This window comes from Tiliqua scincoides, chromosome 3 (assembly GCF_035046505.1).
Source record: "Tiliqua scincoides isolate rTilSci1 chromosome 3, rTilSci1.hap2, whole genome shotgun sequence".
NCBI classification, from domain to species: Eukaryota; Metazoa; Chordata; class Lepidosauria; order Squamata; family Scincidae; genus Tiliqua; species Tiliqua scincoides.
In genome coordinates this window covers 196,249,383-196,262,465 of record NC_089823.1, presented here as the reverse complement: position 1 = coordinate 196,262,465, position 13,083 = coordinate 196,249,383, and the positions used below count along the sequence as shown (strand labels likewise).

The window sequence follows — 13,083 nt, the reverse complement described above, 5'->3', positions numbered from 1 at the left end:
GCACTCCAACCCTCTGATCATTTTGGTTACAGCCAAAGCAACTCATGTCAATACTAGAAAGAAAAAAAGACTAATGTGGAAGCGCCCTTCACCCCAGGTTACAAGCAGGGAGTCAGGCTATCACATGAGTGGGGATGTGGGAGAATTGGGTAAGTCAAAGCCCTTCACCATGTCCCTGGGCCTGGCTCACATGACCTGACTTCTCCCAATAACAACTCAGTGGGATTCTGTGGTACTGCCAATGCTCGATGTAGCGCAACTATTTAGACCATATCTGCATGCATGCTATAGAACACTGGATCCTTGGATCCACAGTCAGTGACTACTGTCATGTCACCAGAGCATGCAACACTCGTATCACCATCCTTTCTTATTTTTATCCAGCTCTAGAACATATGTTGGTAGCCAGATTTATTGTACAGTCCCTTATATTGGGCTTCTAAGTACTCACCCCACCTCATTGGCATAAATACCTCAAGAATAGAATATTGCCTGCCATCTTCTCTGCAAACTGATTTCCATGTCCCATTCTTCACCTTCTTTCTCTGGCTTTTATACAGAACATAGAAAAGAGTTCCCAAATTGCGTTGTACCTTGTTCTCATGATGCTCTTCTTCCTGTTGCAGGCCTTTTTAACCAAAGTCTGGTGGGGGAAGTTGAGTGTTGACAATGGAATGTGCCAGGTCATCATGTGTATGCTGTTCTTTCCTCTTCTCTACACTGGCCTCATAACTTTCAGGTGCTTATAGGGCTCGACTGCACAACATGGTGGCATGGAGATTTAGCCATCTTGTTTGTCTACTTTGGAGAGCTGTACAAGACAGCATGCCACTTATGTTACTAACTAGTCCATGGTCAGTTGTCTCAACAGTTTTCTAAAATTTTCTGCCCCTGTTTCATGGGTCTAGTTGAAGAGAGAAAAATGGGTCCCTTTATCTATTCTAGGGTTTCTCAACCAGTGATACAAGTACCACTAATGGTACTTGAGGTGGTGTCTGGTGGTGCTTGAGGGACCTCCACCTGGCAGCAATACCAGCAATGCAATGCGACAAGCAGCAGTACAAGGCTCGGCTTGGCAGGCAGAGTTCCAGCATGCACTTTCCGCATGCTCTGTAAAGCCCTTCTGTCTGTCCTGAGCCTCTTACTGGTGTTTGTCGCATGGCATCTGGAATTAACTGACAGTGACATAATCGCCAGTTACTTCTGGTGGTACTTCCAATAGGTGGACCATGCGAAGTGGTACAGCAGGGGAACAAACATTGATGTATTCTCTTATACAGGATTTACAAAAAAGATTTTGATTGTGTCTCTTTAAAGAATAGCATAATTAACAGTGTGTGTACCTGCAGCAAAATAGACACGTACATGTTCTTCACGATATTCTGATATTTCTCCCTAAAATACACACCTATCCCCCCCATGTAGGTAAAATGTCATTTGTGAAACAGCTCACAGTCACTTTTTCCAGCAAAATACTTATTCCAAGTTAAAGTTGGCTTCATTCATTTTAAACCTGATGAAATCTGCTCAGTATGCATATGAACAGCAAATATGATAACTTGGGGCCAAACTACTTGCTACATTAAGCATGTCATTAATGCTGATGTGCTTGAGGTTTTTTTTTTTTCCTGAATAGGAGTTGCAGGGTGCTCTAGTTTGGTTTGAGACCACAGCAGGGGCAAGAGAGCGTTATCCCCTGCCATGGTTCTAATCTGAACCACCCTTCCCTTACAGCTGCTGTTTGCTCTCTGAGGAAGGCAGCTCTTTGGTGCCCATGGAGCTGTACTCCAAGGACAAAGAACAGCTGCGGGGCAGGAGGGGAAGGATCAAGATCAACAGGGGCAAAGGTTTAAAGCCTACACATTCCATAGCCTCAGTCTGGATCAGGATCCCCTACATGCACCCCCATCCACTCCCAAAAGTAACCCAGGGCATATAAACTCTGACACATTTAACATAGTATGTAGTTTTGCCCAGTGTGTGGAATTTCTCACATTCTTAAAGTAAAAGCATGTTCAGGTAATATGAAAGGTAAAATGGAAGCTGAAGGTGAACATAGTGCAACTGATGAAATGTAACATCAAACAGAATTCATTTTTATTAGATGTATGTTTTCATATCTTTGTCATACCTGAGTTTATCTCCCAAACCAGCAAATGCTTTTTAGAAGTATGTCTGTTCATGAGCATGGTGCCATCTCCCCAGGGGCAGATATGCTATTGTTGGTGATAGTCTTGGAAGCTAGAACCACACTTGTGAGATTCACAACTCACTACTCTGGTAGTAGCTGCCATAAAATGGGAGAGGGAGAAACTCAACAGAGGAGCATCAGCTTTTCATTCAGAAGATCCTAGGTTCAATTTCTGACATCTCTTGGTAGGTCAGAAAAACTAGGTGGACCTCAGCTCTGATGCAGTATAGATAGCGCTCAGTTTACAATGGATTTCTGTTCTTGAAGGAACTGAAGCTCAAAAAAAAATTGGTGTAAAATGATCCTTGTTATGACATAAATCAATTGGAAGTTGATGAGTTATGTTCTAGGCCTCTCTCAAAAGTAACATATTCTATAATATATTTAAAGCTCTGAATTGAATGGTATGAATGTAAAAACAACCTGTGGGTTACTGCTCAGCTCTTTAGAGGCAAGGAAAGGTTCGTCCACGTAGTTTGGCCATGTGGGGAGACAATGGGAGGCTGCTGCTGCTGCTGGTGCTAGTGGCAGAGGTGATGCGCTGCAAGGCCCTCACTCTTCTCTCCAGGCCCAGCCCAAATCATGAAGCTCAGAAAGGTGCTCCTCGCCAAAGCTCAGGCTCAGAAAATAAACCATCATTATTGTGAATCATCACAAAATAAAACATTGTAAACAGACGGCCACCTGTATAAAGTAACTTCCTATGTCGCAACTAGACCAAGCAAGGTTTAGTTTGGTAAATGTGAGTAACTTAAATGCACTTGTGAAGAACTAGCAAGATTTCTTTACTCCTGACCACATTCCATGCATATTAATATGAATAAGTCATGCAAAGATGTGAATTTCCAGGTGCAGTGGCAGCCATATCATTCTTTCCTGTTTCCTTCTGCTCACAGGGAGAAGAGACTCCAGCCAATGACTTGCCTGAAGCGCTTCCAAGCATTCTTCACTGCTCCCGTTGTCATTTTCCACCTCAACATCCTTTCCTATTTCAGTTTCCTCTGGCTCTTTGCCTATGTCTTAATGGTTGATTTCCAGCCAACTCCATCTTGGCTGGAGTACATGATCTATTTCTGGCTCTTCTCCTTGGTGTGTGAGGAGATGCGTCAGGTATTGGCTGAGCAAAGCACAGAAAGTAGCAATCATATGGCTAAAAATCAGTTCTCTTTAGCTTGTGTTCAGTAATTGTTGTCACTGAACTGCTGATTGTTCAGTGATTGCTTTGGGCTTCCTAGATTGTTTTATTGTATTGGTAGGAATGTTGTAGTTCTTCAGTTGTTGAACCCAACTTCTCTTCCCCAGCTGCTATGTTCACTGCAAGGAAGTTGCATTTTCCCAGAAGTAAACTGCATTATTTCATCACTGGGGAAAAATGTACTTTTCCCAGTGATGAAATACTGCAATTTACTTCTGGGAAAATATACTTTTTCCAGGTAATCCACTGCTTAGGTCAGGGGTTTCATGCAGTGGGCCAAATAGCATTCATGGCACCTGCTGAGGGCCAGAAGTGATGTCATGAAGCAGGAAGTGATGTCATTGAGCAAGTGATAATAATAATTTAATAATACAGGTATTTATATACCGCCTTTCTTGGTCGTCAGATTTCTCCTCAGACTTTATTCAAGGCGGTTTACATGGGCAGGCTGTTCTAAATCCCCGTAGGGATTTTTACAATTGAAGAAAGGTTCTATCTTTCAAGTACCACAATATTTCAGATGGATCTTTCTGATCTGGTATCACATTCTGGCCTCCAGTTTCCTCCCACATAAGCTGACAAGCAGCTCCATCATCTCTCACATGGAGGGCAGCCAAGACGCTTCTTTGTTCACACCAAAGAGCAGGTGGAATAACTCGGCTCAGCTTGTCAGCTGCTTTAAGGTCTCACCATTCACAGTGCCGGTGGCCTCAAACTGGCGACCTGCGGATGTTATCTTCAGGCAAACGGAGGCTCTACCTTCTAGACCAGACCTCCTACCCATAAACATAATCATATTTTCAAGATAAGGGAGACCAAATTATTGTGTGGGCTGACACATTATTGTGACACATTATTGTTTGACACCCTTGCCCAAGGTAATGTATAAACTGCAGTTTACACTGCCATGAATACTATGGTTTGTGTTAGTCTAATGGGCATCTTTTGACAAATGTTTGACATCACTGGTGACTAGCAATGCATTCTCTTTCCCCTCCTTTGCTTGTATACCTTTAATTTAATTTAATTTAATTTAATTTTTTTTTTAATTAAATAACTTTTTTGGAAGGTGATCCTGCCCTGGTGAGTTGTCTGCTGTTGTGTTTTCTGGATCTTCTCGGCATTTTCAGTAGTCAAAGAAATTCATGGCAAGGAGTTCTGGCAATCCTGAATGAACTGAAGATATGACATCTTCCCCCCCCCCCCCCCCCCAAAAAAAAAATTTTTTTTATCATTTCTTTTCAGTGAAGAAAAATTGGATTCTTTGATTTGTCATTCTTTGCAGGTTTTGATTCTCACACCTGTTAACATTTTTAAAAAATTAAACAGCGGTACTTTTTATTGGCTTTTTTTCTGGTACCTATCCCTAGCTTTTCTGGGATGGATGTTGCCTCCTCTCAGTTAAATGGAAACTTATAACATGGTTCTCATTTTTCAATGAAGTCTGCTTCGACTCTGTCTGTGAAACAATTTGTCTTTAAATACACACATCAAAAAGCTAAGTATTTATTGATACAGCATAATTCATTTCTCTTTCCTCAGCTTTTTAATGATCCTGATGGGTTTGGTTTAGTGAAAATGGCTTCCTTGTACCTCAGTGATTTCTGGAATAAATTAGATGTGTGTGCCATTCTCATTTTTGGAGCTGGACTGACTTGCAGGTGAGTGGTTATGCAATTGTACCAAACTACTTTTGCTGGAAAGGGAATAACAAGGAATTTTCAGAAATTATGCAAGAGTTTTGTTTACAATCTAAAAACAGTATGGTTTAAAATGTTAGTGCCTGAACATTTTTATCAAAATCGTTTTTGCCCAGAGTAGGCTTTCTCTAGATGCCTTGAAACCAGCCTTGTGCTTGCATTATATTTTTACAAAATTTACCTTGGGGAAGTAGCTTTTGAGTCACCTACCCCTATGGTTCCAAAACTGGGGCTGCTTCATTACTGATATGGGCTAGGCAGCAGTTGCCCTTGGCAAACTCTTCGGTCAGTTCGCAGGGACTGGAATTGTTGGTTTTAGTCAACCAGTTCTCGATTGCTCCTGCTGCTTTTTTCCTGGTTGGAGATTGACACCCTTTCCCAAGTTCCACCACTCTCCTCTGTTCTCTGGGCCTATTTCACCTTTGAGCTGTTGTGCTCAGCATGCACTAGGGCAGGAATTCCCAAAGTGTGCATTGCAACACCTTGGTGCATTGCGGCACACTCACAGGGGGCACTGTGGGATGTCCCCAATGAACCCTCTTACTGGGGGGATTTGTAAGGCATGTTTACATCAACTCAAGAGCTGGCAGCACCAGCACAATGACGTGCTCCAGCCTGCAAGCGCTGTATCCGGTCCCTGTGTTGACATCATAGGAAGTTCGCACAGGGCAGCGCAGAGGGTGACTGGAGGATGGAACAGAGGCGGGGAGGGGGTGTTTCTGAGTGGGGGGAGGGTGAAACAGGGAGGATTGGGTCTGGGAGAGGAATGGGAATGGTGGCGCTGGCAGCAACATGGTGTGTCCTAACCTCCAGCTCCAGCCCAGGACCCCATAGGACAGGCTGAGTTGTTACATAGGTTAAGGGAAAAATACCTCCAGCCTGCTCCTAACCTGAATTGGATACAGCACATGTCATTGTAGCCTGGCTATACCAATGCAGGTTAGGATTGTATTGTAAATTGGTACAGGTAGGGTACTGTAGTAGATGTCCCTATCCCCTGGTAATCAGGCCTCTTTGTGGCTGAAATGTTTCATCTTTTGAGAACATGGTCCTGGCGTTTCTTTTGGTTAAGATAAGTTCTTTTGGTTCTTTTTCTTTCTCTTTGCTGTTCTAAGATGGATCTCGGCAACTTTATATGCTGGAAGGATCATACTGTCTTTGGCATTTATTATTTTCTGCCTCCGTTTGATGCACATTTTCACAGTCAGCAAAACTCTGGGCCCCAAAATCATCATAGTCAAGAGAATGGTAAGTTGTTGTTTCTACCGATAACAGTTTGTTAGGGAGAACAGCATTGTGTCTACATTCAGCCCCTGGCATTCTAGTGAGGATCCCAGAGCCAAAGAAGCAATGGGGATGCCAGTGTTTCCTGCAGTGAAGGAGATTTCACTCCTGCTTTGTCTTGTGGATTTGCAGATGAAAGATGTCTTTTTCTTCCTGTTCCTCTTGGCTGTTTGGGTGGTGTCCTTTGGAGTGGCCAAACAAGCCATCCTGATCCATAACGAGAAACGTGTGGACTGGATCTTCCGAGGCGTCGTTTATCACTCTTACTTGACAATCTTTGGACAGATCCCTTCCTACATTGATGGTATGCATTCCTCTATGCTGTGGACTAGAAAGAATCAATTTATTTGAATATATTCCTTCTCCACAACCTTATTCAAACACCCCAAATTGACTGTATCTGTGGATCCCCCCTGCCTCAGGAAGGTGGGGGTAGGTGTCCCCTCATATCTGGAAAATATCATAAACACCAAAATGCTATGTTTTGTGTTTTTAACAAAAACAAGCACCTCTAATTATTGCCAGATTATATTCAGCAGCAAAATAAGGGGATCAGGTGCTTACTGCTGAGTTAACTCAGTATTTGTTGGCTTCAACTTTCTTTCTTTTTTTTTTTTTTGGCAGGAGTGAACTTCAACCCTGATCAGTGCAGCCCAAATGGGACTGACCCATACAAGCCCAAATGCCCTGAGAACAATGAGGCCAACCAGGAGCCCATCTTCCCTGAATGGCTTACCGTCATCCTGCTTTGCCTGTACCTGCTATTTACCAATATTCTCCTCCTCAACCTCCTAATCGCCATGTTCAAGTGAGTTCCACATTTGGCACCGCTTTGCACTCTTACCTTCCCCCTCACTGCCTCTCCAGCAACAGAGAACCATGAGGTTGGCAGGCAAAGGAGGATTGAAGCTCTAGACCAGCAATTTTCAACCTTTTTCATCTCATACTGCACACTGACAGGGCGCTAAAAGTGTCAACGCACACCATCATTTTTTTGACATTTGACAAGGCACACCAAATGACAGTAGGGTCTTACACCCCCCAGTGTCCCTACTAACAAATGACCCTCCCCCAAACTCTTGTGGCACACCTGCAGACCATTTGCAGCACACCAGTGTGCCACAGCACAGTGGTTGAAAATGGCTGCTCTAGACTAGGGGTCTCCAAACCCCGGCCCGGGGGCCAGGTGTGGCCTACAAAGTGCCTCCATCCAACCCGTGGCCAGCCACTGATCCCCTGAGAGCCTCTGGCTCAGTTGACCACACACAACCAGAGTTGTGCTTGTGGGATGGAGGAATGGGGGGTCTGTTTAAGTGTGTGCTTTATTTCTTGGGCTATGTTCATGCTTGAAGTCCTGGACATTTGAGCCCATTCATTTATTCATTCATCTAAGTTCCATCTCTAATGTATTTAATTTTTATATTTAATTTTTTCCCGACCCTCAACACTGCCAGATATTTGATGTGGCCCTTTGGCGGAAAAGTATAAAGACCTGCTCTAGACACTCCCCTGGAATCTGCTTAATTGCTTGTTATCACCATAAACCCAGGATTAGGGGAGGTAGCTCAGTAGTAGCATGCAGGTCCCTACTTCAATCCTTGGCATCTCCGGGTAAAGCTGAAAAACCTGGACAGCCAGGTGGAGCTGCAAGTCAATGTAGACAAAACTGAACTAGCTGGTCTGAATGCAGACTGATTCCGTGTAAGGCAGTTTCATATGTTCAAATATGCTAGAGTACAGTAGGCATTGGGTTGGTCAGATTACATGAGCCGGTGGCTCAGCTCCTCACTGGAGCACCTAAGCAAAGATAGTATTTATGGGCAGTTCTGTAATACATATTATTTCACCCTCCTGGATGAGAATCTACTTCTGCCAGATTTAGCCCATTTGTTCCTACTTCTGGGATAGTTAGAAGACCATTCCTGTCTCTGCTGTTCCCAGACAGCCCAACTTCTATCTGATTTTCTCCTGTGGCCTGAACTGCCATAGTAGTTTGGCTGAAGTGAAGCAAAGCTAACAACAGTACCTGTAGGAAATCCATTAACTGCTAGTTCCGAAAGAGTGAGTGGGTACCTGGCCCCTGACCTGAAATGAGTATCTTAAACCGTTCAAGGTGCCTGTGTGGAAGAGCTGTTTTTTCTTGTTGTTATAGTGAACCTCTCAACATCCATACTCTATCTTGTTAAGCTCTGGAAAGTCATCTCTTCCCCAGTGAAGCTGCTTTGTTTTATAAGGAAACAATACCTAGAACCATCCTGGGCTAACCACCAACTGTTCAGTCCAGAACTCTCCTTTGTCCTCCTTTGCCCTGAAGGGTATAACTAAGGTCCCTACCCTTCACAATTTGCACTCCATCTAGACTTCTGTCTTGTATGTGGGCACTTGAGCAAGCCCAACTTGTTACTCTGCTTCAAACATTCCTGTGGACACCATCTGCCTCCTTTTCTCAGTAAGTCATTTCCTTCACAAATAGTTTCAGTGCCTGCTTGGACAGAGGTTCAGGTTCCCTTTCTCCAGAACTGTTCGTGATTGTGGGCCATGTGCCAGAAAGCCGTTACTGCTCATATTCATTTCCTTCTTTCCATTACACCTCTGCCAGCCTCCCCTGTTTCTCTGAATCTCTGTGGGTTTCCTCTATCACTCATTCCAAAGGCTTTGTCCATGAGAATCCCTTGGCATCTCAGGAAATCTAACACTGCATACGTACTAGGTCATGAGCAGTGTTTCTTCACTAATTCTGCAAAAGCTAAAGCTCCTTCTGGTTTTCAGTCCCACAACAGTTTGCTAGTTAATTTTGCTGATTGCCACAGTGATGCTTTACATGCTTCCTCTCACGTTGCCCCTCCCCCTATTATTGTAAATAATTATTTTAATAAATTGTATATTGGTTTCTCTTACATCCTGGCTATGACTCCCATTTTCTCTGGTACCAGGATAGGAGGAGGTTGTAGCATGGCCAATGGTCAAAGATCTGTATACATACATGTCTGGGGAAATATGTGCATTGTTAGCATACGTGTTCTAGAGTCTTGCATGGTAACAACATACACTCATAGTGTATAGTTAGTTAGCTCTGCCACAAACTGGTTTTAATCATCAAACTCTTGTGCTCTTTTTCCTCCCCAGTTATACTTTTCAGCAAGTGCAGGAGCACACTGATCAGATCTGGAAGTTTCAGCGTCACAATCTCATTGAGGAGTACCATGGCAGGCCCCCTGCTCCACCACCCTTCATCCTCCTAAGCCACCTCCAGCTCTTTGTCAAGCGATTCATTCTCAGGAGGCCAGCCATGCTGTACAAGCAGCTCAGTAAGAAGCTTTGTTGTGGGAGGCCTCAGTGATTCAGTGGAGCCTCACTGAGCCAGATTTACTCAACGTATAGTAAATAGGCACATGGTCCTTTCAGCTTTGTTATGATAGCCTTGTGTCACTCACTGTTTCTGGGAGGTGGAGATTGGAAAAGAGTTATTTTGAAGGACGTGCCATAATAAGAGAGAGTAGTGACATCAGAACCTTTGGACAAATCCCTGGGCTCTGGGAAACATCAGCTCTGTTGCTTGGCTAGCTAGTACCCCCATCTGTTCCATGCACTTTTTCCTACCTGATATGTAATGCCTAGCACATTATGGGAATTCAGAGCAAGTGAAGGGAGGGATGTAGAATGCTGGAAAAGATCAAAGAGGTGAAAAATCAGTTGGGGACAGTTGGAGGGAAAGGGGAAGTAGAAGATACTGAGGTAGGTAAAGCAGAATTAAAAGGGGAGAAGAAAACAAATATCAGAAAGAAGAAGAGGAGTGGATAGTCATAGGTTGAAAAGAACTGTGATGGAAACTTCTACTCAATTAAGGGCGCAATCCTAACCCCTTACTTCAGTGCTCTCCAGCACTGGCATAGCAGTGCCAACGGGGCATGTGCTGCATGCTGCAGTTGGGTGTCACTCACGGAGGCCTCAAAGTAAGGTAATGTTTGTTCCCTTCCCTCAGAGCTGCATTGCCCTTATGTCAGTGCTGGAAAGCACTAACGTAAGGGGTTAGGATTGTGCCCTAACCGACACCCTTGACACATAACCAACAGTGGTTGGGTTTTTTTGTTTTCTTTTTCTTTTTGTTGTTCACTGTTATAATTAACTAATGGGTTGTGTTAACTATTTTAATATGTAAGGTAAAAGAAAAATGGTTCATATTTGTTAGATTCCAAAGTGTTTGCTAATCTGCGTCTTCTCATCCATCACCGAGAACTGTGTGTGTAATTTAATGTGGCCTGCAGAAAAGAAACTTGAGAAGAATGAAGAAGCAGCTCTCTTGTCCTGGGAGATGTACATGAAGGAAAACTATTTGCAGAATCTTCAGTGCCAGCGGAAGCAAAGCAGCGAGCAGAAGATCCAGGACATTGCAGAAAGGTGAAGGGTGCTTTCGTTGTGAAGTAGTCCCCAACATTCTGCTCCTGGATATCATGGGAGCACTAGTACATGCCATACTTGGAACCTTGTGTCTGCCACACGTCCACCACCCTATCCCACCCCAGTTTGCCCATCCTGATTGTGAACACTGGTAGAAAAAATACATGCCATAAGCCAATCTAGCTGTGCAGATGGAATCTGGGAAAAGCACCATGTGTCTTTGAATGGGGTTATTGGTAATACTGCAAAGCAGTGAGTTTAGAGGGCTTAGTGGCCCCCTTCAAAATCCTGCCTTAGAGTTATATCTTTTCTTTAGAGTGGATGATCTGTCAAAAATGCTGGACTTTGATCGAGTCAAAAGGACAGGGCTGCTGGAGCAGAGGTTGGTGTATCTGGAAGAGCAGGTGAGACTGACTTTCAAAGCTGTCCCACAAACTAGTCCACCTGGAAATGCTGAGGGTGGGGTCCTTCTAGCACTAAGGCAGCCTTAGGGCGCAATCCTAACCAACTTTCCTGCACTGGCATAGCTGTGGCAGTGGGGCATGTGCTACATCCTGCAGTGGGGGGGGGGGGCAGTCATGGAAGCCTCCTCAAGGTAGGACAATATTCATTCCCTTACCTCGGAGTTGCATTGCCTTTATATCAGTGCTGAAAAGTTGGTTAGGATTGCGGCCTTAGTTAATGAAACTTTTATTTGTTTGACTGCTTCTCTCTAGATGTTCCAGTCTGCAAAGGCACTGCAGTGGATTGTTCACTCACTGAGTAGCCGTGGATTTGGATCAGAGGAAGATGTTCCTTTCATGGGTATGTCATGCTGCAAGCATGCAAGTCCTTGGGCTGGTTTCAGTATTTAAACACAAAGGACATACATATTACTTCACTTACAAGAATGGACCAGCTAGATCAGGCCAAAGGCCCATCTTGTCCAGCTTCCTCCATCTTACGGTGGCCCACTAGATGCTTCAGGGAGCACACATCCTAGTGCCCTTCCTTCCATCTGGCATTCTGAGGTAGCCTACTTCTAAAATCAGAAGGTTGCACATACCTATCATGACTTTTCCTCCAGAAATTTATCCAATCCCCTTTTAAAGGCATCTAGGACAGATGGTACTACCATATCCTGTGGCAAGGATTGTAACAAGGACACGTGTGTATACTTTTTGCAGCTTTTCTTCTCCAAATACTTGCAAATAGGAGTTGAACCTGATTTTTTCCTTGGCAGTACTTGTATGTTGAAGAGAAACAGTATGAATTATATACACACCAGATGTGCCTTGATAATTGATAAGGAGTGCGTGTACTTTGTACTTGGGATATTGAAGTCTGAGTACAAAAAAGTATCATGAGAAGCAAGCTGGAGATGGCACCTAAGTTTCTGTCTTCCCCATTTGGTAGTATATACTTATTTATTTTTTAAATTTTTATACCAACCTACCTCTAACAAGCTCAGGTGGTATACATTGTTCTTCCCTCTTTTTGTCCTCACAACAACCCTGTGAGGTAGGGAGGCTGAGAGATAGTGACTGGCCCAATCCTATGGCTGAGCAGGGATTTGAACCTGGATCTTCCAGGTGTGAGTCCAACTCCCAAATGTGTCGCTTATGTCCAACTCATTTTCTTAGTCCCTTGTTAATCTGGTTTTGAATAGTGTAGGGCAGTGTTTCTCAATGCTTGTCCCCTGCTGTATCACTTTGCATCATCCAACTATTGGAAGTACCACTGGAAGTGACTGCTGGCCATCACCAGTGACTTCCGGATTGGGAGACCGGCTGCAATGCAACATCAGTTAACAGCAACACAGTAGAATTAATAATAATAATAATACAGGTATTTATATACCGCCTTTCTTGGTCTTTATTCAAGACATTATTCAAGGTGGTTTACATAGGCAGGCTTATTTAAATCCCCATAGGGATTTTTACAATTGAAAGAAGGCTCTATCTTTCAAGAGCCACAACAATTCAGATGTTTCGTTCTGATCTGGCCTCCATCCTGGCCTCCATCCTCCCACGCTCAGAACAGATGGAATAGCTTGGCTTCAGCTTGTCAGCTGCTTCAAGGTCGCACGGTGCCGGTGGCCTCGAACTGGCGACCTTATGGATGTTACCTTCAGGCAAATGGAGGCTCTATCCTCTAGACCAGACCTCCTGGTCTACTTCTAAAGAATTTTATTAGAAGCTTTACAACAGTGAGCCAAAGGTTTAAACGGTAAGTATTAAAGTATATTCCCCAAAACATTTGCTCCTCAGTGTTGCTTTCCAGATGGTCTTCAGGGAATGCTTCTGATAAGAACATAAGAACAGCCCCACTGGATC

The 13,083-nt window shown here is 43.8% G+C and overlaps 1 protein-coding gene across 3 annotated transcripts in view; it reads left to right on the top strand.

Annotated features, from left to right (window-relative positions):
* The window catches only part of TRPM2 (transient receptor potential cation channel subfamily M member 2), a 49,494-nt gene that overhangs the window by 23,425 nt on the left and 12,986 nt on the right, over positions 1-13,083 (top strand). For all 3 annotated transcript variants that reach the window (XM_066619270.1, XM_066619267.1, XM_066619268.1), the window contains 10 exons: positions 627-739; positions 3,088-3,301; positions 4,929-5,047; positions 6,202-6,334; positions 6,503-6,674; positions 6,995-7,178; positions 9,497-9,678; positions 10,636-10,768; positions 11,085-11,172; positions 11,485-11,572. In XM_066619270.1, the coding sequence (XP_066475367.1) occupies positions 627-739; positions 3,088-3,301; positions 4,929-5,047; positions 6,202-6,334; positions 6,503-6,674; positions 6,995-7,178; positions 9,497-9,678; positions 10,636-10,768; positions 11,085-11,172; positions 11,485-11,572 (1,426 nt within the window). The remainder of the gene's footprint in view (positions 1-626; positions 740-3,087; positions 3,302-4,928; positions 5,048-6,201; positions 6,335-6,502; positions 6,675-6,994; positions 7,179-9,496; positions 9,679-10,635; positions 10,769-11,084; positions 11,173-11,484; positions 11,573-13,083) is intronic.